The sequence below is a fragment of the Aythya marila genome (genome assembly GCF_965140915.1).
Source record: "Aythya marila genome assembly, chromosome: 8".
Lineage (NCBI taxonomy): Eukaryota > Metazoa > Chordata > Aves > Anseriformes > Anatidae > Aythya > Aythya marila.
The window spans coordinates 23,280,143-23,304,672 of NC_139049.1; the positions used below are offsets into that span (position 1 = coordinate 23,280,143).

Genomic DNA, 24,530 nt, shown 5'->3' on the forward strand with positions numbered 1-24,530 from the left:
TCTCCTACTTAGAGCAACATGAGATGTTTGAAAAAAACAAAATTATACTTTTCTGCCGGTTTTATCAGGTCAGCTGCAATGAAATGCTTATTTCAAAGCAAATGGGTAACTGCTTGTTAGTCATCAGGGGGAAGTGTGTGGAGATGTTCTTTTGAAAGAAAACGAAAGAATGTTTATTCAACCTGTGGTAGCTTTTTAGAAAGGGCCATGCATGAGGATTTAACAGCTTGCCCTTGATGTTTTTATTGCTGAGGGAGGTGGGTGAAGTACGACTGTGTTGCTTTCAGTATTTCAGAACACAGGGAAGACAAGGCGGTTGTGTTTCAAGTATGGCCCTAATGGGTACAAGTGTATAGCTTGAAACAGCTTCAACAGTTGTGGCACCCATCCACAGTGGAGCCTGTCTGGAAGCACATCACAGTTGTGTTTAAGACAAGTAACAGTTGTTTTCATTAGAATCGGACTTTCCTCCTCCTACATGGCAGTATGTTCTGTAAATACTTTCGGGAGACTGAAACTAAGGAAATGCTGAGGAAGTACAGCGAATTGGTAGTAGCTCAGCAAGAAGGAGCCATCTGCTTCTGTTCGCAGCGCAGTGTGTCTTGAGAGGGAACATCCAGCCCGTTGAAAGGAAAAAGACCAAAGTCATTATTCAGGGATACCTGAGAAAGCTTCAACCACTCAAGTTTTTATGAAAATTTGCTCAAAGCTGTAACTTGTTTGAATTTACAGGACCAAAAGCTTGCATTTGCTAGAGGAATTCCATGTCTCTTCAAACTCCCTTGGTTCTGTTGTGTGTGAATATGACAGTGATAGCTTTGTAAAATGTGGGCCGAAGCAGGCATTTTTCATGGTAGGGATTCTCTGCTTAGTTACGTTGTGCTTTTTACTTGCTCTTAGAATTGATACGTATGCTGGATTTAGAAAATTCTAAATCAGCTCTACATTTAACTAAAATGATACAGAAAGATGCTCCTCAGAATATGAAAGAAGTATCTGTGATTGGCAAATTGCAACAAGATGTTGATGTCATTCTCAGAAAACAAAGGCAGAAATGTTCACAATAGAAACACCTGTATTTTCTTTTGATTTGCTTTTCTGCTTCAAAAATAAAAAATTAGTCTTAGCATTTTTGATGCTGTCTCAGGCTTTACAAGCTTACCTTTTATTAGAAATATGTGACTGTCTAGAGAACTAGAGTAGCTAATCAGTGGTATGTCATCTTTCTTTAGCAGAAATCATCAAATATTTCTACTTTTTGTTCTAATGTGTCATGTGGGATTTAAAACTATTAATTAAAAAGGACATCCTTTGTGACCTCCAAGAGTTGCAAGTGGAGAACAGGAAGATAAATTACTTGTAAGCTGAATTCTCTGCCAGTACTATATTTAGGAGTTTTACCTGAGAATAATTATTTATTCAAAAGACAAAAGTAGATGAAATTTAGAGTAGAATCACAAATATTTTCTTAAGAAATATCATATGTGAGATGTGAATTTGAGAACAGGCTGTGATATTTGTTTAGTATTTGAACAGAATCGATCAATCTGTTTGTTCAGACACATACACTGATAAGTTACTAAGAAAAGCTGCAGCCTCTTCCTGGCCTCTTGTGTCTTGAACATGCTCCTCTTCATGGCCACTCTGAACCTCTTCTACAAATCAAAGGAGCCACAAGCATGCAGAAATAGAAGGGAGGCTTTCTAAAAAGTTAAAAACCCTGTTCAAAAACCACTATAAAATGGAGTTCTGTATGGCACTTGCTGCAGGAGTTACTCTTCTGTATGTAATGTAAAAGTCAGGGGGTGTGATGAATCACAACTGACAGTCCATCAGGCAGACCTAGCTCCTAATGAACACTGATCCGGGAAAAATACACATTTTAATATCTGAAGCAGCATCAAGATAGGATGTCAAGCAATTTCATATCCTAGAAAATTGAGAGGAAAAGTAGTACTTAGAAGTCTAAGCATTTGAGATGGAAGTAAATCAAAACAATTTTTAACTTGGGTGTGGAATCACTTCTGATTCAAGAACTCTTAGTGTATTTGAAGTGTGCTAATTCACTTTTCAAGCTGTATGAAATAATGTTTTCCAAAATTACCTGGGACCTTGGTATAGAAAGCCGCAGCTTGTTAACTTCATGGGAAAATCACCCTTCCTACTTAGTCACCCAGACGTGGATTGAAGGGGAGAACTTTAGGAATACAGGTTTGCAAACCTTCCATTTATTTTATTTTTTCTTTTAAAATTAGAAATTTAAATTTCTTGTATATATATATATATATATATGCATTTATTATATATCACAGAATTGTAGGGGTTTGGAGGGACCTCCAGAGATCATTGGGTCCAACTCCCCTGCCAAAGCAGGTTCCCTATATGTACACAGACATTGATGATATACGCACACACATATAAGGTATGTATATATGCACAAGTATTTTCTTTATGTTTGTGTGTATTTCTTTGAATCCTTAAAAAAAAATCTGAAGATTACAGAGATGTGTGCATGGTACACATATTACAGTGTACACGTTGTGAGATGGATTACTAAGTTACTGTTAGGTTACATTTTAAAATGTGAAGCTTAAAATCAATCAGACAAGCAACATAATCTTTGTAATTCAGTAGGAAAGAGAGATTCTTAAAGCTGGTTGAGAAAGGTCAGGCTATTTTAAAGTTTACTTTCCACACTGCTGACTTCCAGTGCAGGTACTCGTCCCTGCTCCCATCTATAATAACATGTGGAGGGAGCTGCTCGCAGGCAGCTCTGTAGTACTGAATTAAATTATTCTGCTCTTTTCACCGCAAGTTCAGTTCCTCCTTCTGGCTAAAAAGAAGAAAAAAAAAAAAAGATATTTTTCAGAGTCCCATTTCTGTATCTGTTTTCCCAGTATCAGTAGAAAAGTTCAGTGCTATACAGAAGGGCAAGATTCTCCTGCTTCCTGAACCAAGTGTGCATCTGGGAGTGTCTATTTTGAAGGCTGTGGATCTATGCAGCAACCAGGCAGTGCTGTGAAGAGAAGGTGAATCTTGTACAGAGTGAGCAGAGTATGTCATGTATGACTCCAGATCCTGCCCTGGTTATCAAAGCCGTCATTCATTTCCATTTTGTGTGTGTGATGCTTGGATGCTGTGACAGAGCCACGGCATTCACTTCTCTTGAGAGAGGTGGTACACATGTTTTTTAAACAATTTTGGTTATTCTAAGATTTGTGTGTGCTAGAAGGCAGATAGTTCTGTAGCATACAGCAAGATCCTTAGCTGCCTCTGTTAATATTCAGCAAATAATGTTAGTGTATTGTTTGTAGAAGACCACAACACCTTTGTATTTATTTATGTGTACAAATCTCAGAAGCAGGCTTTACAAAAAGATACTAGTCTGAGCTTTTGGACTCATTAACCTATCTGATGAATATCATGTTTGTAGATGACAGCTGAGACTTTGGCCTATCTCTCGTCTGTAAGGTCTGTTCTTGTATTTCCAGGTAGTGGATGTACAGATGCCTTGGCTGCATCCTTCTCAGTGTGTCCAGGAAAAGGGAAGGTTCATGCCTGAATTATTAACATTCATGTAACAGTGTTGATTTACCTAATGGGTAATCATTCTGTGTAACAACGTCCCTTCAGACAGAGTCGTTTCAGGTTCAATAGTAGCCAGCTACAACCCTTGAGCAACAGGGGAATTTACCTTTGCTAACGGAATAAATCGTCTTTCGATCAGTCTTGGTGAATGAGACCACTGCACTACGGCTTTCCTTATTAAAATTCCTTCAGCTATAGCAGATGCAGCAGTACTGGGAAATTTTAGGGAAAGTAGTAATTCCCCTTCTCCCTGTTGTTGTTTTAAAAGCTTTACCCAGACTTGAATTGAGTAGAAAAACTAATTGCTTTTCATTTTAAAACTTGAAGCAAATCACGGGGGATCTAATTAAAATTCCAGTGTCTGGAAGGAAATATGCTATATAAATCTGAAAAAGTTGTTGCTTAAAAATTAATAGTATCTCTGTACCAGATTGTGCAGGCTCAGAAGACTTCGAACACCCACATAGTTAATTTCAAAACTTAAAAACTGTCATTACCCAATTTGTTCAGTTATTCTGAAATCCTATTTTGATCGTAATCTGGAAAGTTTGCAAAAGATTGATGAAGACATTAAGAAGGCGATGACAGTTCATTGCCTGTTCATAACGGCATTGGGCAACGAGCTTTTTGTTCAGAACGATTGTCTCGACACAGCAGGATTCATCGGCAGCAAAGGTTTGGTGTGCACGCAAACACCCTGGTCCTACCAAGCCTGGCAGACTTCCTTGCTATGTCAGAATATCTGCTTTATTGCTTAAAGATGTTGCTACTACTGCACTCCCTTCTGATCTAAATTGTTCCTTCAGCTTTCTGCTCTGCTAGCGAGTAAGTGGCAACCCTAACCCTAGCTGTGTGCTGCTGCTGGGGTGTGTGTTTATGCGCTGTTGAGTTGTTTTGTTGCTCTCTTAGCTTTTTTCCATCTTTCTTGTTAGCTTGCAGTGCCATCTAGACTGTGAAAACCGCTCAGCCTTCTCTCAGTTCAGCAGCAGTATGCCTCTGGTTTTCCACTGTGCCCATCAGAATTAGAGTGAGTCCAAGCTTGAGAAATGAAGCACCAAAAATCACCTTGTTATTAATTTCTGATGGCTGTTCTCCCCCTGCCACCTGGAATATTTTGGGAATGGGTTTGATGGTGTTCACTTGTGGGTGAAGACCTGTGTTCTGTCTTATTACACTCAACTATTGGTAGTTCTTAACTAATGGTTTATAACAATGCGTTAAAACACGAAACAAAACCAACCCAAAGGAAAACAAACTTGTTGCTCAAACCCTTTGTTTTTAATTTAGTTCCTGAAGCAGATTGTGCAGTGCTCTGGATTCACTTCTCTCTCCAGTTCTCTCAGCGCCCCTTGGCACGTGCTAGATCAGCCTGGGGCTGCTTTAATCTCAACCAGCTGCTCTTTTTTCCCCCCTGCACTTGGAGGCCAGATGGAGCATGCTGGCTGGTGCTGTGGCCATCCCCATGCCACAGAAGGCATTGGCTCCTTCTCCTTCTCCCCTTCCCCACCTGTACACACCTCGCTCATGAGAAGTTGTGAAGCGATGCTGCTGCAGGTTTTTTGTGAACACTACGGTTGTGGCTGAAGTGTGAGAGAATGCAAACCTTCGAATGAGCACGGTGCTTATCTTCAGTTTCTGCTCCGCGTAGCGGTTAAGGTACCTGAATAACTTGTGGTGAAACAAATGCAACTTAGGTATAAGCTCGAGCACAGTGCTGGATGGAAACATAACCTCACAGACTGGGCTGGGGGGTGAGCTGGGCGCCTAGTGCTTCTCCTGAAGTGGAGGCAAGTCTTCTGCAGGTGACTCATCACTGATGTTTGACCTATTGCTCTTGTCTAACATGACTTTTAGAATAAATGCATTTTATGTGGGATCTAAGCCCGAAGACGTTTCTGATGACGCCAGTTATGTACCGTGCAGTGCATTGTTTGTCCAGTGTCCGTTTGTTTTCCTGCGCACGTTTTGGTGTTATTTTATTGTCTGTACTCAAAGAAATCGCTCTTGGCATATGTTTACTATGGATAGTTCCTCTTTTGAGCTTTATTAGGATCTGAAAGAGCAAACCACTTAAGAATGTGCCTGATAGAAGCAGTCAACTCACTGACATGAAGCTACTAATTTATCTTCTAAATTTCAAAGGTTTCTGTAGTTAGTCTATAAATGATACTGGCTTTCAGGAGGGCTTTTATAAGGTTGTTGCTTTTTACCTAGAAATAAAAGACATTGCTTGTACTGCTTACCAGCTGTATGCTTACACATCATAGAACAAAGCCAGGAGAAAAGATTCTTGTGTAAAGTAAGAATCAAGCATTCATTTTTCCTCATTGTATGAATTCACCACAACTTTCATTTTCATAGTAGCATTATCTCAACAAACCGGTGGTTAGGGTAAAGGCTGTACATTGTGGCCTGATTATCTTCCATGAGTGTTTAGTCCTTTTATTATCATATGCAGTTCCTTTGGTATGGTCTTTTTTCTTCAGTGAATTCTACGTTCAGCAGTGATAAACACTTTAAGCATGAAGATGCCTTCTTACTACTTATTATTCCTGAAAGTGTCATCGATGTCATTTCTAACCTAGGTTTTTCATTGAGAAGTGTAAGGTAAAGATTATATGTGGGAATTATACAAAATATGTAAAATACATACTGTATTTTGTGTATAAATGATGCACTACTTATTTAAAAACAAGTAAGAAAATGTACACCTTAAATTATTTTAAAAGGAGGGAAACTACTGATACATCCAAGTCATAATATTTCTTTAGCAAACTAATGCATAAGTGATGAAGAGCTCAAGGAGCACATTGTCAGTTATTTATAGCTACAACTTGCAATTGAAAGTGTTTCTGCATGGTTACTCTGAAGTTACTCCATTGCAAGTATGAATTAATTTTTGTTTGCTTTCTCAAACAGGTAGCAGCCCTTTGGACAGTCCCAGAAACTTCTCACCAAATGCACCTGCTCATTTTTCCTTTGTTCCTGCCCGAAGGTAAGTGAATATATCTTCAGTCTGGATTGGCAGGAAAATAGCGTGTACCTTAAAAATTGCCTGCGGGTTACAAATTTTGGGGCTGTGTTGTACTTTCTCTGATGTTTGCAGTTCTATTTTACTCTTTTTTGTTTAGGTCTTGGCAACACTCGGAACATATTAGGTACTTTTCAGACATAGAAGATGATAAAGTATATAAAGTAGTAAATACTGTTACTAGGGAAGAGGCAGTGTTCTTCCAGAAAGATGACATACAGGCCATAAACAAGCAGTTTAGTCATAATGATGTAAAAGCCAATTATGATTAGAATAACTCTATCTCAGAGGTAATCCCAGATCCTCTTCACACTGAGTAACTGAGGTGTATTGTAAGTGTGCTGATCTTGTTTGTCTTTGTGCAGACCTAGCAAAAGTACCTAAATTAGGCATGCACTACTGCATTCATTCACTGCTTTCTGAGTGGTAACAACTTCTTAGTTTTCTCTGCTGTCTTGGGGATTGGTGTCAAGAGTACATTACCGCTCTAATGAGGAAAATAGCTGATAATTGAAATTGCAAGTCTACAAGAACTGCTAAAAGAAGAGCAGTATTGAAAGACCTGAATGCAAGGCTATCATCTGTCCAGTAGCGAATGCTAGACAAATGCTGCTCATGCTGTATATCAAACTGGTGGAAAGAAATCTGATACTGTTAGTGACGAATTCAGTATAAGGAATAGGATAGAAAGAATAAAGACAGCTGAGAGAAGCAAACAAATGGAGTATTGAATTTCGTATCCTAGCAGGTAGACAGTAGTGGATAGTGATACAGAAAGTTAAATTTAGTTGAGAAATAAAGAATAACAACAAAGTGATCCCAAACAGGATTTGGGCAGGAAGCAGGATTGCTAGATTCAAGTGTGGGGAAGATATTTTTGAATTGCTAAGCTCTCCTTCAGCTGAAGTTTCTTACCTGGGTTAAGATTACCCAAGGACGTGTCATTCTCAGAGGAAGTAAGTTTTCTGAGAAAGACAAATTTAGCTCAGGTATTAGTTAGAGAGAGGGTAGATCTCAAAACCTTAAAGAATAATGAAAGGTTAGGATTTGGAAGCATGCTGGGTTTATGAAATGAAGAGAGAAGCTGCAGGTATACACTTTGTCTGGATGGCAGGTAAATCCTGGAGTGTTTCTCCAGTTAGGTGATTGCTAGAGCCTTGAATACTCTTTGAAGTAGACTTTGGTCTTCACATTATTAGAAGAACTTCATACAATCATGTAAAATGTGAAGAGCTGGGTATGTATTTTCATGTTGCCTTGGAGGGGAAAAAGTCAGTTATAGGTGGTGTTAGAATAATTCAAATGGACTCACTTCATCCACTTTTATTTTTAAAGAGGTATCTGAGCCTGATTTGGGTGTATTCTTTACGTTCTGCTGAAGTCAACTGAATTTTTACTGGTTTTCTGTTTCTGGAGTTCTGGACAATGGATTAGAGGAAGAAAATTGCAGCTGAAACCATTGTCAAAGCTTAACATCATTTGTTGGCTGTTTCAGCTACTTCAGTATTACTGCATTCTAAATTTCCAAACAGAAAACAACAGTTTTAATACTAAAACTCTGATGAGTGCCCTTTCCTACTTTTCCACTTTTCTTACCTGATTTTTAAAGGTTAAAAAATACAGGTTAAGCCTGTCCTAATAAGTGGTGTGGTTCATTTTACAGCATGCATGCTACTCTGTATACTTTATCTGTCACTGAAAAGAACATGTAAGCACAGCTTGTTTTAGAACCTTTTTTCTATTTTCTACTTGTATTACACCCTGAATAGCTATGCCAGCAGTAACAATACATACCTATTGTATTATCAGGCAGTAGTATCAGAATAACTTCTGTTTCAAGTATGGTATTAAGTAATTTAAAATGTTTTGCTCTCTTACCCGAGACAAACAAATATTTTGCTGTACCCTTTTGATAAGCATTGTTTGGGTCTTAATAGAGTTCTTACCTGATTTCTTCCATTGCCATCAAAGAAATGATTTGTTGCTGGTTTTCAGCCTTTTGTATTTGATGCAATTTCTTCTTTTGTTATGCTGTTTGGATATCTCTTGTGATTTTCGTTCTTTGATTATAGCCCTGTCATGAGTTGATTCTTGGGAAGCAGTAGGGATCGCATTTGGAAAACTCATTTTATTTTAAAACCAATTTCACTACAATAGACTGTGCAAGATTGTCCTTAGTTTAGCTAGTGCTACATCATAAATCTCCTACTAGATACCCTTTCAATGACTATTTCATCTCCACAAAGTTAACATGTTCAGAAATCCTCTTGTGTGATTAAGGTAAAGTATCACTAATTTTGTCCATATTCAGTAAAAAAAAAGCGACCTCATTGAAATACTAGTAACAGAATATGAGTTTGTTTCTATTTTCCAAAATCACACGTGCATCTTTTACTTCTCCCTCCCTCATTGTCATTGTACAATTTCTTCCATACAGCCACGGACACAGAGCAGACAGGTAACGTGTATCATGTTGCTGGTGTATGTGTGTTTGTGAGCTAAGCTTCTGTGCAGCTGAGCACTAGCTTGTGTTCCTAACAAGTTCATGCTATAATAACCCCATTTAGGCATTCCGTTTTTATTCTTTGGTAATCAAAACAGAAAATCTTTGCGTTTTGACCTAAAATGTTAAACAGGTAGTGCTCTGGGAGAAGATGCTTTGTTCTTCTATCACCTTGTTTGAAAATTAATTTATGTTCATTAAATAGCATTATAGCTGCCATACAAATACCTTGTTAATTAACTTATTAAAATGGCATTTTAAAGGCAAAACTCATTGTTCCCATGTTTTTGTTGTTCTAGCTAAGTTTATTTTACAATAAAAAATAAAGGACCTAAGATTTTCTTTCCAAGTATCTTTTCCTGAAGCAATATTGCATAAGGTCTCTCTAAAAATAAATTTGTATTAACAAAACACTGAAGTAGCTTTGAAATGTTTTGCATAAATGAAGGAGGAATTTTCTTGTAAAGCAAGTCTTTTTCCCCCTGCCTTTGATTTGCAAGATTTCTTCTCTTGTCCCACTTCCTTCTGCTAGATACAGAGCTGATATCCATTGTCCTGACTGCTTAGCACATTTCTTGCCTAGATTGCATCAGTAGAAAATAGCCCAAGCATGAAGACGTGTACTGTAATTTTTTAAGGGAGAAGGATTTATTTATTTATTTTTAACATTGTCAAAATGAAAATACTGAAGTATTTTCAATGCGCAACTTAGGCTACTCAGTGAAAGGGGGGTTAGGCTTTCCTTTTGCAAGAAATGAGTGATTTGTACATTCCTGTCTACTCTTTGAGAAGATGGGAACATATTGGCCTGCTTAGGGACTGAGGGTCCAAACTGAGGTCGAATCATTGACCAGAAGATCTTCCCAGCACCCCTGTGCGTTAGAAGAAGCTGAATGAAGCTTCTGTAGCTGACAGCTGGTTTTCAGTCCCTGAATGCAGGACACAGGGACTTTGTAATGCTGGCCTTTGTTGTTTTTCAGGGTTAAGAAAGGAATTTCATTTCTCTTGGAATTTTTTGAGGTTGTTCTTTTACACATATTTGTCTTAACAAGGAAAACATCACCTGTGGCTAAATGGGGTTTAGCTATAATGAATGCATGCATAGAAATCTGCATTACAGCTTGCTATTTTTTATGCATGAAGCATGAATCTTTTTAACAACTCTCTTGATACAATATTCTTTCAGTAATGTAGAACAGTGGGTTTATTTCCCTATTGTTCTAAAATAGGTGGCAAAGAGGAAGGGTATAGGTATTTTCAGGCATATGAGTACCTGATAATAAAAGGAACAAGATCTGGAAAAAATATAAACAGATCTGTGGGTGTGCAGGGAACTTTTTTCTGAAGATTGAGGCTTTGTGTGTTCATAGCAGGATGAACTATTTTATAGTTATAATGCTCTATTTTATAGCACACATGAAATTATAACAAAACCCCCAAATCTTTCCAAAGCCAGTTAGAACAATGAACTGTTCTAATTCAGTTTCACTTTATGACCAGTTACTGATAATCTGCCCGAGTAAAACAGGCAAGCAAGGGGAAACTGATGTGAGGGAGATTTCTTTATCATTCATCCCAACATGCAACAGGGCGTGTTTTTTATTATAGAAAAAAAATGCATTCAAGATTGAGGTGAGATCAGAGGCAGAAAAAGTACAATAGACAGAGCAGAATTGAGTATACTTTCCAACCTCACTCAGGTGGGTTTTAGGGGTAGAAGAGGGCTTCAAGGAGGACAGTATGGGTTCTTCACCAAGCATCTGACGTTGGTAAAAACATGATCTGTTCTGCAGTATCTCAAGGATGTTTTGGCTATTTTCCCTGATAGTCATGTTTCTGTGGCTGTGATAAGTAAATACCTGCTAACATTATACTGTTCGGAGGAGAAAGAGACCCTGGGTGTTATTTCTGTCTCCTTTGTATTTCAAATGCACCTATTGGCTCTGTTCTGATCTGCTGTAGTGGATTTGACTCACAGCTGTGTCAGTGGCTGAGCTGGGCCAAACGCACTAACCTAGGTAAACAAATGAGTCTGCTTTCACTTGATTCGTGATCTGAAAACTTTTTTTCACAATTTTCAACACTATTTGGGAGACAAGGAACTGCATAAGCATAATAATTTTAGGCAAGTCTTTTTCAATGAAGTTTGAAATGAGCTGATGTCATTTGTCTGTTCCCGAAACTTCAGTTTTTGCTCAACTGGCAACATTTGCAAATATTTTATATTTTATTTGCAAATATATTTGCAAATGCTTTATGCAGGAATCTGATGCCCATTTACTTTGTCTTTTCCAAGGTCCCTTAATTTTGCTCTTAAAACTTACCCTAGCTGCTTTTTCACAAAGATCATTCTAAATAGGATAGCTGGTTTACCTGAGTATTTTAAGATTGGAATAAAAACGTGCAGTTAAGAGATTTGGGGGAAAGGCTTATTTCCCCCAAGTACTGATCACACTATATCTATCACAGTAATTTCTTTTGCTTCCTTTCCATAGAACGGATGGACGCCGCTGGTCCTTGGCCTCCCTTCCCTCATCAGGATATGGAACAAACACTCCCAGTTCAACAGTTTCAGTAAGTGCCCCAGATTTTTCCAAGCAATTCAGTTTGTACGAACACACCCTAACAAATCAGCTTCTGAGTCTTTACTAAAATATCTGATCTTTCTTCATTGTTTTGCTAACATTATTAAATTTACTAATTATTTTAAAATTATTTTAATTATTGGTTCTGCTGCTTTTTCCTCCATTTCCCAGCTCCTATCATCTTGCACTTTGCCTTTTGCATTGGTGAAATCCCAGTGCAGCACTTGGCTCGACTGATCAGTTGAGAGGCACAATGTGTCAGGACTCTGAGACAGTGCATAATTACTAGCAAGCACTTAGCTTTTTTGTAACTGGGAAATGAAATTCTTGTCTGCTTTCAAGTTCTCAGTGTTAAAACCTGCTAACAGGCTAGCAGAAGGAAAAATTGATAATCCACATCTGTTACTCAACTTCAATAATTTGAATCTCCCAGTGATGCTTTGAATTTCTCACTTGTCATTAGGAAGGTTGGCTGCAGTTTACATGACTTCTTCTGTACTTTGAAAAGGCTAATATGTTGTTAATATCAGGAAGGCACTAACACCATTTTAACCCTTATATCTCAGATACTTTTTACAATGAATCTTATTCTTTAGTTCATGCAAAATAGTTGTTGTAGTTATCTACATAACAATCTTACAAAGAGACTAGAAACACCGAGGCTACCTGTACAGCCTCAGTTTAACATGCTTTTTTATGTGTTACGGGGTGAGTGTCTTCAACTGTGTGATCAAATATTGTTGCCTCTTTCTATAATACTTCTACTGATCATTTTGTTTTATACCTAATGTTTAGAGTATGTTCCTAATAATTGTAATACCTGCATTAATTAGGACTCAGTACTCCATGAGTATTAATCTTACTAAGCAATAAATCTAAATGAGTCATAATCTTACTCTGAATGCAGCATCATTATTTTAATTCTGAGATGTTCTATTAAATTCATCCATAAAGTTTTTAGTGCATCTCAAATGCAATTTTATCTTCACAGTTCCTTGGGAAGTGAGTGTTAAAATCATTCTAGATAGGAGAAGAAATTGGACTCAAAATTTTTAGGTATAATTGACATGATTAAAATCTGTTTTTCGCAACATGAATATCATCTGTATTGTTTCATATGTTCAGACATTCCTGCGGACTCTAGTTTGCACAATTTCGACAACTTGTTATCTTTTGTCCTTCAGGACAGGATTTTTTTATTTCTTGTCTCCTTAGAAAGCAGGTGACATGATTTCTGTCTCCCCATGTAGGAGAAGGGTGTACAGATAGGTAGGCGTGAGAACAGAAAAATGTAGGAGAAAATTTCAATAGCAACACAGGAAAATGGCAGTCCTGGTTTCACTGCCAAGCAATATTATTTATCAAGCACCTGAGAACAGCTTTTGGACCTCTGCTTTTGCCTTTAGAGTCTTAGGTTAAACCTCTATCAGCATAAGCCATGGTTGTGTCCTCATCTGGGTACAAGCACCATGCTATTAAAGCATGGAGGGAGTATTATTACTTTCAGAATGGGTGGCACCAAATAGTCAGATGATCGATAATCACTGTGAGAGCTTCCCAGATGCCTGTGAAGATGACACCTTTGGAGACCAAGCTGGCTGCAGTGTCTAATTCTTTATTTCCTGGTGTGTTGAGTTTTTCAAGAAATTATAGTTTGACCAGACTTGGGGTAGATGTCCATGGAGAGAGCAAAACTAACAAAAGAAATCTGTTGGAAATATCAGTCCTTGTTTTGAAATGGGAACATGAAAGCTACTTTTAGAAAGTCCTCAGCTTTCAGACATAGGAAAGAAAGAATATTCCTGTCTTGTCGTGTTCCCAGAAACAGCGAGATTATTTTGATTGAACCTTTCCAGGAAAAAGAAAATCTTAGACATGTCACATAGAAAACATCACTCCAAATTCTGTAAGTCTTGTAAAGCTGTAAACAGAAAGCAGAACAGTAATGAGAAACATGTGGTGATAGTCCAATGTGGAGCTGAATTCACCTTCCTGTAGGGAATGGATTCAAACCTGTATTCCAAGACTATTTTTTTTTTTTTCCTAAATGGATGAATCTTTACTCTCTTTTCCTTTTCCTGATCCAGTTTTACACTCTCAGAGAGACACTGAAATGTGCTGTTTAGTAAGTTCCAAAGCAGTCTTGGAGGTATTAAACTTAGGATAGGCTTAGAAATGTAATACTGCTTATTGTCATAGTATTTCTTAGATTAGAATTAATTTGAATTGATCTCAATAACAATTCTGAAGTTGATAAGCAGTATTATTCCTATGTAGACTTTAAAATGGAAGTAAGAAGATGCAAGGGGTTTGTCAGAAGCACACACTGAATTAATGCCATGGGTGAGAACATAACAGAAATTTGGGCTTCTGTTTGTTGTGATCAGTCCTCTAGATCGTGTTTCTTTTTCAAGCAAGACAGAAGGAAGGCAGTAGACCTTTCTGTACGTATCAGTAGGAAATGAAATATGAAGAATAATGTTTCTTCTGTGTTCTGCTGGCCTGAGTTTTGGTCTGGCAGTTAGAGCTGAGTTGCATCTCTGTGGTCATAGATGAGCTATTCTACCAACCAAGCAGCTGAACAAACCAAGACACTTACTTGTTTTAAAGTCAGTGGAAACTCGTACATTCTGCTTTATTTTTTGCTTCCAGTTGATGGATGACACTTTAAAAATACATATTTATCCTTCATAAAGACCACATACGTCAGGCCAGCACTGAAAAAGCTGGAGAAGACCTTTCAAGTGAGATGTATGTGGAATAGTCAGTTGAATGGGCCTATATACAGTTATTTTTAAGCATCTAGTTTGCTATTAATTTTCTAGATGCAGAGTAAATATATAATACTATATTATTAGCTTAATCGCTTTCTTTTTTTTTTTTTTAACTGAAGAAGAGTTGGCCAATTCTGCATCTGTAATTAAGACACCAGCAGTGTTAGGCTGCTGTAAATATCAAGTACACTGATGTGATTACATAAAAATCAATAATTCAGAAGTGTTTAGTTTTGCTCTTGTGCTTTCCCACTGAAAAGTTGGATGCCTTAAGGTTGCTAGCAAAGCCCCTGGCAGAAGAAAATCAGTTTCTTGGCATGGTCTTTATATAATCACAGAATGCTTTGGGTTGGAAGGAGCCTTGAAGATCATCTAATTCCAGCCCCCCCCGCCACCTCCCAGTACACCATGTTGCTCAAAGCCCCATCCAGCCAACACTTCCAGAGCTGGGGCATCCACAGCTTCTCTGGGCATCCTGTTCCTCACCACCCTTTGAGTAAAGAACTTCCAAAGTAAAGACTTTCTTACAAAATTGTTTTTTTTCCAAATAATTTATTTCTGAAATTATCTTCAGAACTGTCCTTAATTATTCCTTGGAATTATAAACTTTACAATCTAATTGCTTTTAAGGAGAGAAAACGGAAGGAGGTTTTTGGTGGGTCATCTATGAGTTGACTAACGCAGATTCCCAAGTGACTTTGCTGTTGGGAAACATGTTGTTTTTCTAGAATTTCAGGTTTGATTTTTCTCTTCCAACTCTAGTAACTAATAACTTGATATGTGCTAATTTTCCTAATGTTGCAGTTTTAGTTTAATTTTGTTTTGAATAAGAGATGCGCTCATAATGCCAGAGCTCGAGTACCTGTTAATGCAGCACTTCATTAGCCAGTGTCTTCAGTACTTCCTGCTCTTCTGCAGGATGGGTGTTATTCAGCACGAATAGGATGTCATCTGACACACACCTTTTCTTTGAAAACTGCTGTGTTTTTTGCATAAGCAGGTGCTTCTTCCCCCTGTTTGTGTTGTGTAAGACAGGTGATCAAAGAAAGCTCTGAAAGCCAAGAAGGGCTTGCATAATTCTGTAATACGGAGAGAAAATCTTTCCTGCCAGATAGGCATAAGCAGAGTGCGCAGCAGAATTGCTGTGGGCAATGGGCTGTCAATTACTCCGACTCTGTTTTGGCTTCAGTGTGGATTAGACAAGTGTAAGGTGATGCCCCATCTGGGTAATTGTCACCAGGCAGACACTGCTGGATGTGACTTCCCACCATGGTCCTTCTAGACCTGCCCAAAGTTGGAATTTGTGGCTCCCTGTTCCAGCTGAGCTTGGGGATTCCCTAAGGCTTTCAGGCACGTGCTTTTCTGTGCAATGCAGAGGGAGTGGATGTGGGCTCTTGAAAAAATTACACGGTTATCAAAGGATAAGATCTTCAGGTTTATACATTCTCACATTCAGTTCAGCTCAGTCTTGGCTAGAATTCTCTACAGATAAGATAGTGTTAGGTGATTGGATCTGCAACAATCTGCTTAGTTTTTCTTCAGTTCAAATGTGACTGTAACTCTGTTGGCGAGTTTGGATGCACCTGGTTTAGGTGATCTCAGAATATTTTCTTTACCAGCTGTACAAACATGCAGGACTCAATGAGCAGCCTTGTTAGCGTTTGGCTTTCACTGCTCAGCCACTCTTGTTAGCTTTCTTTTCCAAAAACCATCAACAGCAAGTAAGTCTAGAAAAGCAAACTAGGTGAGTTAAAACTTTGGTCATACATATCATGTGATGCATAATTCCGTATTACTTCTGGTATTAGGATGCTCTGCTTACTAGTTAGAGTGAGGGTCATTGCAGCAAAAGTTCTTCCATTGGAAAAATGTGAACAAATGATTTCATCAGACTGATAAGGAGCCTCAGAACTTAGGTTAGTATGGTGTTTTTCATAAGGTCCATTGGTGTTATTCAGTGCTGCTCTGGTTATTTAGCACTTCAGAAGATTTTAAATTTGTCCTTACATAATACATTTACTTATTTTTGAAAAATTGAAAGGGATGTTGAAAATAATCACACAAAAAAGTGTGTTCTTTAGTTGACCTACAGCGTTTTCCCCTGGAACATCCAACATTTGATGTTATTCACACTTCCCACAAATCTTATGAGCTCAGGTTTCTTTAGGTTCAAGAATTAAATCTATTTCATGTCTATCATTATCATAGGACACGTCATATAAATTTATTGACTTATTTAAAAATGAATGAGCTGCTTTACTGTTTGTAAAAGGAAACTATTAATCATGCAACTCTACAAAGTCAGCTGCTTTCATTTTATTATTTCCTACCTGGCTAGAAAAGAAGCCTGATGGGTAAAGAAAAGGAGAAATAAAATGGAGATCATGGAGAAATAAAATCCAGACCGTTTACAGTAGCAATTTCAATTGAGAGCCAATAATCAGTAAAAACTCCCGTGTCTACACAGCTCCATAGCATTCTGCATGCCAGTGAAACTCCTGAGCTAAGAGAGCATGAGGGAAAAGGAAAGTTGCTCACCACTCCAGGAACCTCCTTGTCCTTTCCAGAGTAGCACTGTTGTTCATGTGTATTCCTTTCTGTCTCCTAAGAGTAAATTACCTTCGTGATCAAATGTAACAGTTCCAGAATCAGATGTATTGCTTCCCTAGCCTGTTCCCAAAGTTGTCCTGATCTCACCAGCTCTGTCATTGTACACATGGTTTGGCTTAGCCTAAAGAGAACATTAAACAGAGGCACCTGGTCTGATAAGTAGCTTTCTTTTCCGCTGGAGTGTGCAGTGTCTGGCAGAATTCGTTCCTCCTCCATTCATTAGCTGACCCCTATGCATGCGTTTAGTGCATTTCTTTTCTGTATTTTTTTCTGTACTCAGTCATCATGCTCATCTCAGGAGAAGCTGCACCAGCTGCCCTTTCAGCCCACGGCAGATGAACTTCATTTCCTGACAAAGCATTTCAGTACTGAGAGCATCACTGATGAAGAAGGGCGCCATTCTCCAGCCTTGAGACCTCGATCTCGCAGTCTCAGGTGAGCTTCAGGCTATGTTTATTGAATATTTAAGATGTTAGACACAAGTATTGCATTTCCATGTGTGCTTTCAGCTCTAAGAAGATTAAGAAAAGGTTTTTGTTTGTTTGTTTGTTTTTGTTTTTTGTTTTGTTGCATGTTCTTGACTTTACTTTGCTGAGCACTGACTCCACCTCACCTAATCAGAAAGAAATATATAGTTTTTATTTTACATTTGACACTAAGGATTTCAATCGCAAAATGGTTAGTGCAGTCTGCTTTTGTATCTCCACCGCAACTCTGTGAAAATGTGATCCAGAAGCATCACAGTCTAAGCCTGTAGGATGTAGATTTCCGTTAGTGAAGTTTCTTCTCAGAATTTTGCTGCAGTCATATAAGGAAGCTATAACAGTCACAGTTAATAACTTTTCCAGCAGTGATTCTGAAAGGGTATGAAAACTGGAGTCGATGAAGTCAAAACCTCAAACAGAATTGCACCCACGAGCAGTTTTGTTATAGCTCTGAAAACATTTCTCCTGCATTAGCAGTTGAATAATTTTTACTGTTTCTTCAGAGAATTGGTTCTTCAAAGATAGCTATCCAGTGGTTATTTCTGCAGTTGACTTTTTTCCATACTTAAAAATAGAAGCAACTAGAACTTAATCTTTCACAGAATTAAAGAATGATGGAAGTTGGAAAGGACCTCTGGAGGTCTTCTTGTCCGAACCCCTGCTTGGGCAGACTGCCTTAGGACCATGTTCAGGCAGCTTTTGAGTATTCCACAAACTCTCTGGACAAGTTTTGTTCCAGTTCTCTAACAATTATTAAAAAAAACAAAAACAAATCCACAAGCCATAAGTTTTTTATGTGTTTAGTGCTGGACCAAGTAAATAAAACTCAAGGGATGTCTACCTTCCATAGCATCTACATAACCTTTTGTTATGAAACCAAAAGGATTTATACAAGCAGGGGACAAAGAGGTGAAGTATCCCTTATGCTCCTCATCTGAGAGTATCAGAGGCTGGATATCACTTTTAAATCAATGGGCATGATCCAGAAGCTGTCAGCTGGAAATACTGAATCAGTGTGCCCAGTTCAGGACTTAGACTGGGGTTTGTAATAGAAGGGAAATAGTCCATGAGAAAATGCCTGGTGAGTATTGTGTCACGGCAGAGCTGATCCCTCGTGATTATTCATAACTATTTGTATGTTCTGAACTACAGTGCAGGCTGCATGGTAGTTGCATATGGAACTGCTAAGTGCAGTTACACGGTAATCTACAAGAGCAGGTAAGTACTGTAGGTAGTAGCACACTTAGCCTGCGATCTCTACAAATTGCCATGTAGTAAAAGAGTAGCTACATGATTTGTGCTAAATTGTTCAAGTCTCTGACTGGTAGTCGTACTTCAGTCTTGCTGCTGTCACTCTTAACACTGACTATCGCTGATCAGTGTAGCTGTGGTAGTACTAATTCCTTGTAGATAAAACAGCTCCTATAGGTAGCCAACCCATCACTAAAGTAATTATTGTCCTAACACAGACATACTGCTGTTGGAATAATGAAGTATAAAGCACTATTCCTGATGCAAGAGTGATGTAAACAAAGATGTGAAGAGCATAATTCTGTTTTTTCTTGTTATTAACTTAAATTATTAACCTTTTAAGAATTTGTCCTCTGTGAGATGATTTAAAAGCAGAGTTATCAGAGTAGGTTTACAGATTGTGCCAAGATTAATTCAGCATGTCGTATTGTGATTAATATTTATTTCTTGAACACTTTCTCTAGCTTTCTTGGGTTTTCAGTGTGATAATGGCCAACCTTATTGGTATTCCAAATTTTAGAGTCAAGTAATTTAAATTTTTTAAGCTTACTGTTCCTGATTTGTTTTTCATTTTGCTTATTGCTAGTACTGTGATGCTGTGTGGCTCCAAAGCACCTTTACTGCTACCAAACATCTGTACTGGCCCTTGCACCTCAAAGGAAAATTGCTCCAATTAATTGTATTTTTTTTTTGTTTGTTTTTGTTTTGTTTTGTTTTGTTTTTGAGGGCCTCTGTAACCCCAGATTTTTTCTAGAAGTATCAAATCATCCTTTTATGGTCCTAGCTAGACTATTGCCTACATAGAACTTCTGGAAAAAATCTACTTTTTTGAGTAGGAATTTAACATTTTCTAGTATTTAGCTGAAGCCAGGAGACAGTTCTCCCATCCATCTCCAATAGATTCAGCACTCACCTATTAAATGAAAGGCCATATCTTTGATATCTTCTTTTTTTTTTTTGTAGTGTGGCCTTCAAATCCTTCAAGTTACTGATCAACAGAGAGATGCTCAGGCTGTGTTCACTTCTTTTAAAACAATCCTGGGCTTTACCTGAAGGAGATATTTTTTTCCAGGAGTAAAATGCACAGAGAGTGTAGATTCTCACACTAAACTTGGCATCATTACTCTTTCTAAGTTAGAGAGATGCTGCCCTCCATCTTTTCCCAGTTCTTTTTACTTGTCATCCTTCAACAGTTGCTAACAAGTGGGAAACATTGGAGATAAAAGTCGGGCTGACTAATAACTCTTTCAAAAGCTGCTTCTGTGCATTCACTCTGCCCCCCAATCTGCCTGTTTTCCTTGATCTCATTTCATATTTCAGGGTAATGATGTCTAGGGAAAAAAGATCGAAGACTGCAGCAGTGAATCTTTATATAGTTGATGAGATCACCCTTAATCAAATGTGCTCTTTCATCAGTTTGCGGGGCAGTGCTGTTTAAATGCAGTCCTCCAACCTGACTTTCAGTGTGTTAGATCCTGCTGCTGAGAATATACAGAGACGGTTCCTAGAAAATTTAAGTTACCAGGAGAAGCTTCTGACAAAAAGTATCCAAGATGGAAACAAATAGGTGTTGCAAAACCACACCGGTGGCCCATACAGTCCATTTTTTGTCTTAAGAATCAATCCTGTAGGTTGTGGAGTTCTCTCATCTCTCAAGCATCAGCTTGAACCACGTGAGTAATCTGCGTGGTTTCAGCACTTGCTGCTGCTGCTTTCACAAAGTGCCCAACGCCTCAAGCTGCAGAGGAGCAGGTGGTGCTCCTCGCAGAGCAGGGGTTCTCACAGCCACTGATTCACCACAGAAAGATAATAGTTTTATATTCCTGAGACTCGTATTTCTTACCCAAATGCATTCTAACTGTGTTAAAGATGATGTTGGCCCATTTGTTTTTTCTCTCAAGACAGTGACTTTTGTGAACTTGAAGTTGTTCAGAGTGGTGATCAGTTTTAAATTTAACTGGCTTTCACTCTGTATCTTTATGGTACGCCTCTTATGAGGAAAAGTGGGTATTTTTACTTGACCTCTGTACTGCTTTTTACTTTACAGTCTTTTCTGTCTAAAGCAGTTCCAGTGTTTGTTGGCATGCGCAGAAGAAACAATAAAAAAAAAAAGGTTTGGAAAAAAATATGTGTTGGAAAGAGAGCTAGTTGCAGTTCCTGTGTAAAAGTATAGAAAAAAATATCATTAGTCCTTGCTTTCAAAGAGCCTGAGATTGAAATGTGTTCTGTTTCCCCTAATTTTCAATCTCCTATTGAATCAACCTACCCATCCCTTACACTCAGAAGGCACTCCTACTGTAACGAAAGGCTGGTGAAAAACAGTTCTGCAGTACAAAAACAGCTGCAAATAGCATTCGTCCCCAGACAAAGGTAGCTGGAAGCTCAGTGTTTGTGAAATTAATTAAAGAAGAATTAAGCAAAAAGTGTGTAAACAGTTTCACCCTTTTGCAAGCTCAGAAATTACTTTTCAAAGTGCTCAAAGAGAAAGGTTCTTACTGCTCTGTTTCATCACTCTCCTGTTCCATAAAAAGACCAGTTGCTGTATATTTTACTTTGCCCTGGTTTTCCTTTTTGCTAGCAGCACTAGAACAACTGCCCAGCATGGACTTCTGTGCTGTTCGGTTTTGGTTATGCAGGAAGAAAGTTTCTTGCAAAAAACACTGAAAAATAAAGTAAAGTTGCATCTTTAACTTTCTGCAGTTTCTTCCTCTGCAGTATAGATTTTCACTCTCAGGAAAACTGTATTTCACAGTTACCATGTGTGTTGGTTAACTTCAGGCTCCAGTGGATGCTTTCTGCTCTACTGAGTTCAGTTCTCTGTTGCTCCTTGGCTCTTCCAGGAACAGGACTAAGCCCCAAGGCCTAATTGCTGTGGTCTGTGTGAGGTGCTGAATCAGATATTTCTGCTCTCAAGTCTGACCAACAGATGGGGATTGGCCACATTTGATTCTGCTTTACCTTCTCTTCTCTCTCTCTCTTTTTTTTTTTTTTTTTTTTTTTTCCCAGGGGGACTTTTCTGGCATCTAATATTAATGTAATTTCTTTGAGGGCAAATATTTATATGTTTAATTTTTTGGGGAAGAGGGAGGCTGGTGCTGCTCAGCTTCAGCAAAACACTTATAGTTTCTACTTTATGCAACTTCAGCTCTCTAGTTTTACAATTACTATTTTTTTTTGTCACTGGAAATGACAAAAGTGTAAGGCCTATGATTTTAATTTTCCTGTGGACATTGGCTTCTGTAATATGGTATACATTCATCCTAATTAAACCTCCATGCGGGGTTAAAGCTGAGAAGAGAACAGAGCTTTTAACTTCTCGGTGTTTTTCTAGTAAATACAGCTGCCACTGTGAAGGAAAAAATACCTATTTATAAACAGCTCAATTTTATTTAGTCACTGCTAAGCTGGCTTTTTGTGAGATTTAATTTATTAATACACTACTTCTTGAGATAGCTATTAGCTCTTTTCACTTTCTAGTATCAGATAAAGATACCTGAGTTTTGACAAGCTGAAGTCTGGAAGCCTTTGTGGGAGAAAGATGTCACTGGAAGTCTGCTACCACATCATTTCATGAAGTGGAGGGAAGGGGAAGAACAGAGTAGTTTTTCATTTTGCTGTTAAGCTTAAGGGGACAGATATTATTCTTCTAATGTCTGCTCTGCTGAAATGAAAAACTCACTGACAATAATAATTTCTTTGACCTACCCATCTACCAGGAAGAGAGAAGAAGCCTGCTTTTTGTCTTGAAATGTTATGCACGTGCACAGTGTGTGTCCTGTTGTACAGAAAAGAATCTGTTCCTTTGTGAGGCTTGAAATGTTAGACTGGTTTTGTGCCACATAGGATTTTTTTTGGGTGCTGTGTACATGTGCAAAGCTTTTGCATTTGAAAAGCTGTCATGCCAATAAAATGTATTAGATCTCTCTTTTTTTTTTCTTCTTCCATAAAAGTTCTTTTACGTTCTCCATTGGTAGCATGCAGTTATCTGCCCAGTCCTGTTTTTTGTTTGTTTGTTTATTTTTTCATCTGGTTATGTCTCCAACATGCTACTCAATCAATAATCAGAAGTGCCTGGCAGCCTATAGTTTCCTAGGTGAAAGCTCAACATTTAAAAAATTATGGTGCATTATATTATGGTGCACTCCTTGCTGTAGTCAGCTAGACATTTAATTTGACATGTTACATTGGGTGAACTTTATTTAGAATGACAATTTGAACCTTCATCCTGGGTTTTATTCTCAGTTGCTTGAATGCTCTTTCATTCTAGGTGGTAGAAAATTAAAAATAAAATGAGTAAGAACTGCCAGTGCCTAAGCAGGCTAAGGAATTATAAGAGTTTACTTGCCAGTCAGTAGACTCTTCTACAAAGAAAATAAGAATTGTTTTGTTTCAGAAATGTAAAAAGCAAACAAAAAACCCACCATCAGCCTCAAATCATTTTGGCTGTTCTTAAGGAAATGCTCCAGCTGCTGGCAGGACAGCTCAAGAAGTATGCCTTCCATACAGCTATTAACTTCCTATATTCATACGAATAAAGTGTTTTGGAAGTAAAAGGAAAAAAAAAACATAACATGTTTTGTTGTAGCACTAAGACAGCAAATACTTAAGCATGCACAAAATTTAGTAGGACTACTTTAGAGTGAAAATGAAGTATGCATGTGCCTTCATAGGTTTGTAGTCAGTATCGCCCAGAGAAACAATTCATTACAGAAAAATAAATTCTTCAAGAACTATGTTCACCAAATCCTTAATTCCCAATGAACTGCCAGTAAAAAGGTGTCACATGCTTGTACTGGTGGTTTTGGTCTTAGAGAAAAAAGAAGAAGCATAGTTAGCTAGATATGTAGGGAAATGTGCTTCAAAGCATGACTTTTTAATATCACTCTCTAAGCTCCTACCCTTGTTTTCATTATGTCATGCATTCTGTGCAAATATAAATGTAAGTTTCTTTATACAGAAATGTTTTCTTGATCAAAGAGGATATATTATTGTTGAGAAAAATAACCATGAAAATGTGTTTTTACTTGTTATGAGTAGCCACTGAACATCCAAATCAGTTTTTCTCTTGTAACGTGAGTTCAGTGAGACGTTTAGGCTGAAGTGCATTTTCTCAAGCTGAGGGATAAACCTTAATAAAAACAAGACACAATCTAATTCATGGAATTCCAGCGCCAGGCATGAAAAAGAGATTGGTGTTGCTATACTCTGTGAGCCAGTGAGTTAAATTTTCTCTGAATTGTAAATATATATTCCCAAAAGAATGCTTTTCCTTTAAATAGGTTAGCGGCAAGGTAGTAACTGTAATGCATTCAGAGTTTAAAATGCATTTATTCCATTTAGAGAGATCCATTTCATCTTTCACAAGAAAGTTTAAAATGTTTGAACTGATTCAAAATAAAATTGCATTTTTTATATATAGAAAATATTTTTCACAATATGTGGTGCTCTTAAAATCATGAAGACAATAATCATATAATAGTCCAAATAATTGAAGCTCTTGCTCGTCTTGAATGTTAAAACAACGTAACCAGAAAAATGAGATGCTGTAGGCGATCCTGTAGCTGGGGATTATCTGCATTACCTCACTCCGGCTGTCCTCAGTGGTGGAATGAGTCAGAGCATTGCATACCATCAGATGTGATGAAATGAGATGCAACTCTTCTTTAAAAACCACCCAAACAGTGATATAAATGCAGTTTGTCA

General features: G+C 37.9%; 1 protein-coding gene across 5 annotated transcripts in view; it reads left to right on the forward strand.

Annotated features, from left to right (window-relative positions):
* The window catches only part of MAST2 (microtubule associated serine/threonine kinase 2), a 190,947-nt gene that overhangs the window by 123,927 nt on the left and 42,490 nt on the right, over window positions 1–24,530 (forward strand). For 3 of the 5 annotated variants that reach the window (XM_082766145.1, XM_082766147.1, XM_082766148.1), the window contains 4 exons: window positions 6,508–6,583; window positions 9,057–9,077; window positions 11,618–11,696; window positions 17,372–17,526. In XM_082766145.1, the coding sequence (XP_082622271.1) occupies window positions 6,508–6,583; window positions 9,057–9,077; window positions 11,618–11,696; window positions 17,372–17,526 (331 nt within the window). The remainder of the gene's footprint in view (window positions 1–6,507; window positions 6,584–9,056; window positions 9,078–11,617; window positions 11,697–17,371; window positions 17,527–24,530) is intronic. The other 2 variants (XM_082766146.1, XM_082766149.1) reach the window with 1 other exon arrangement.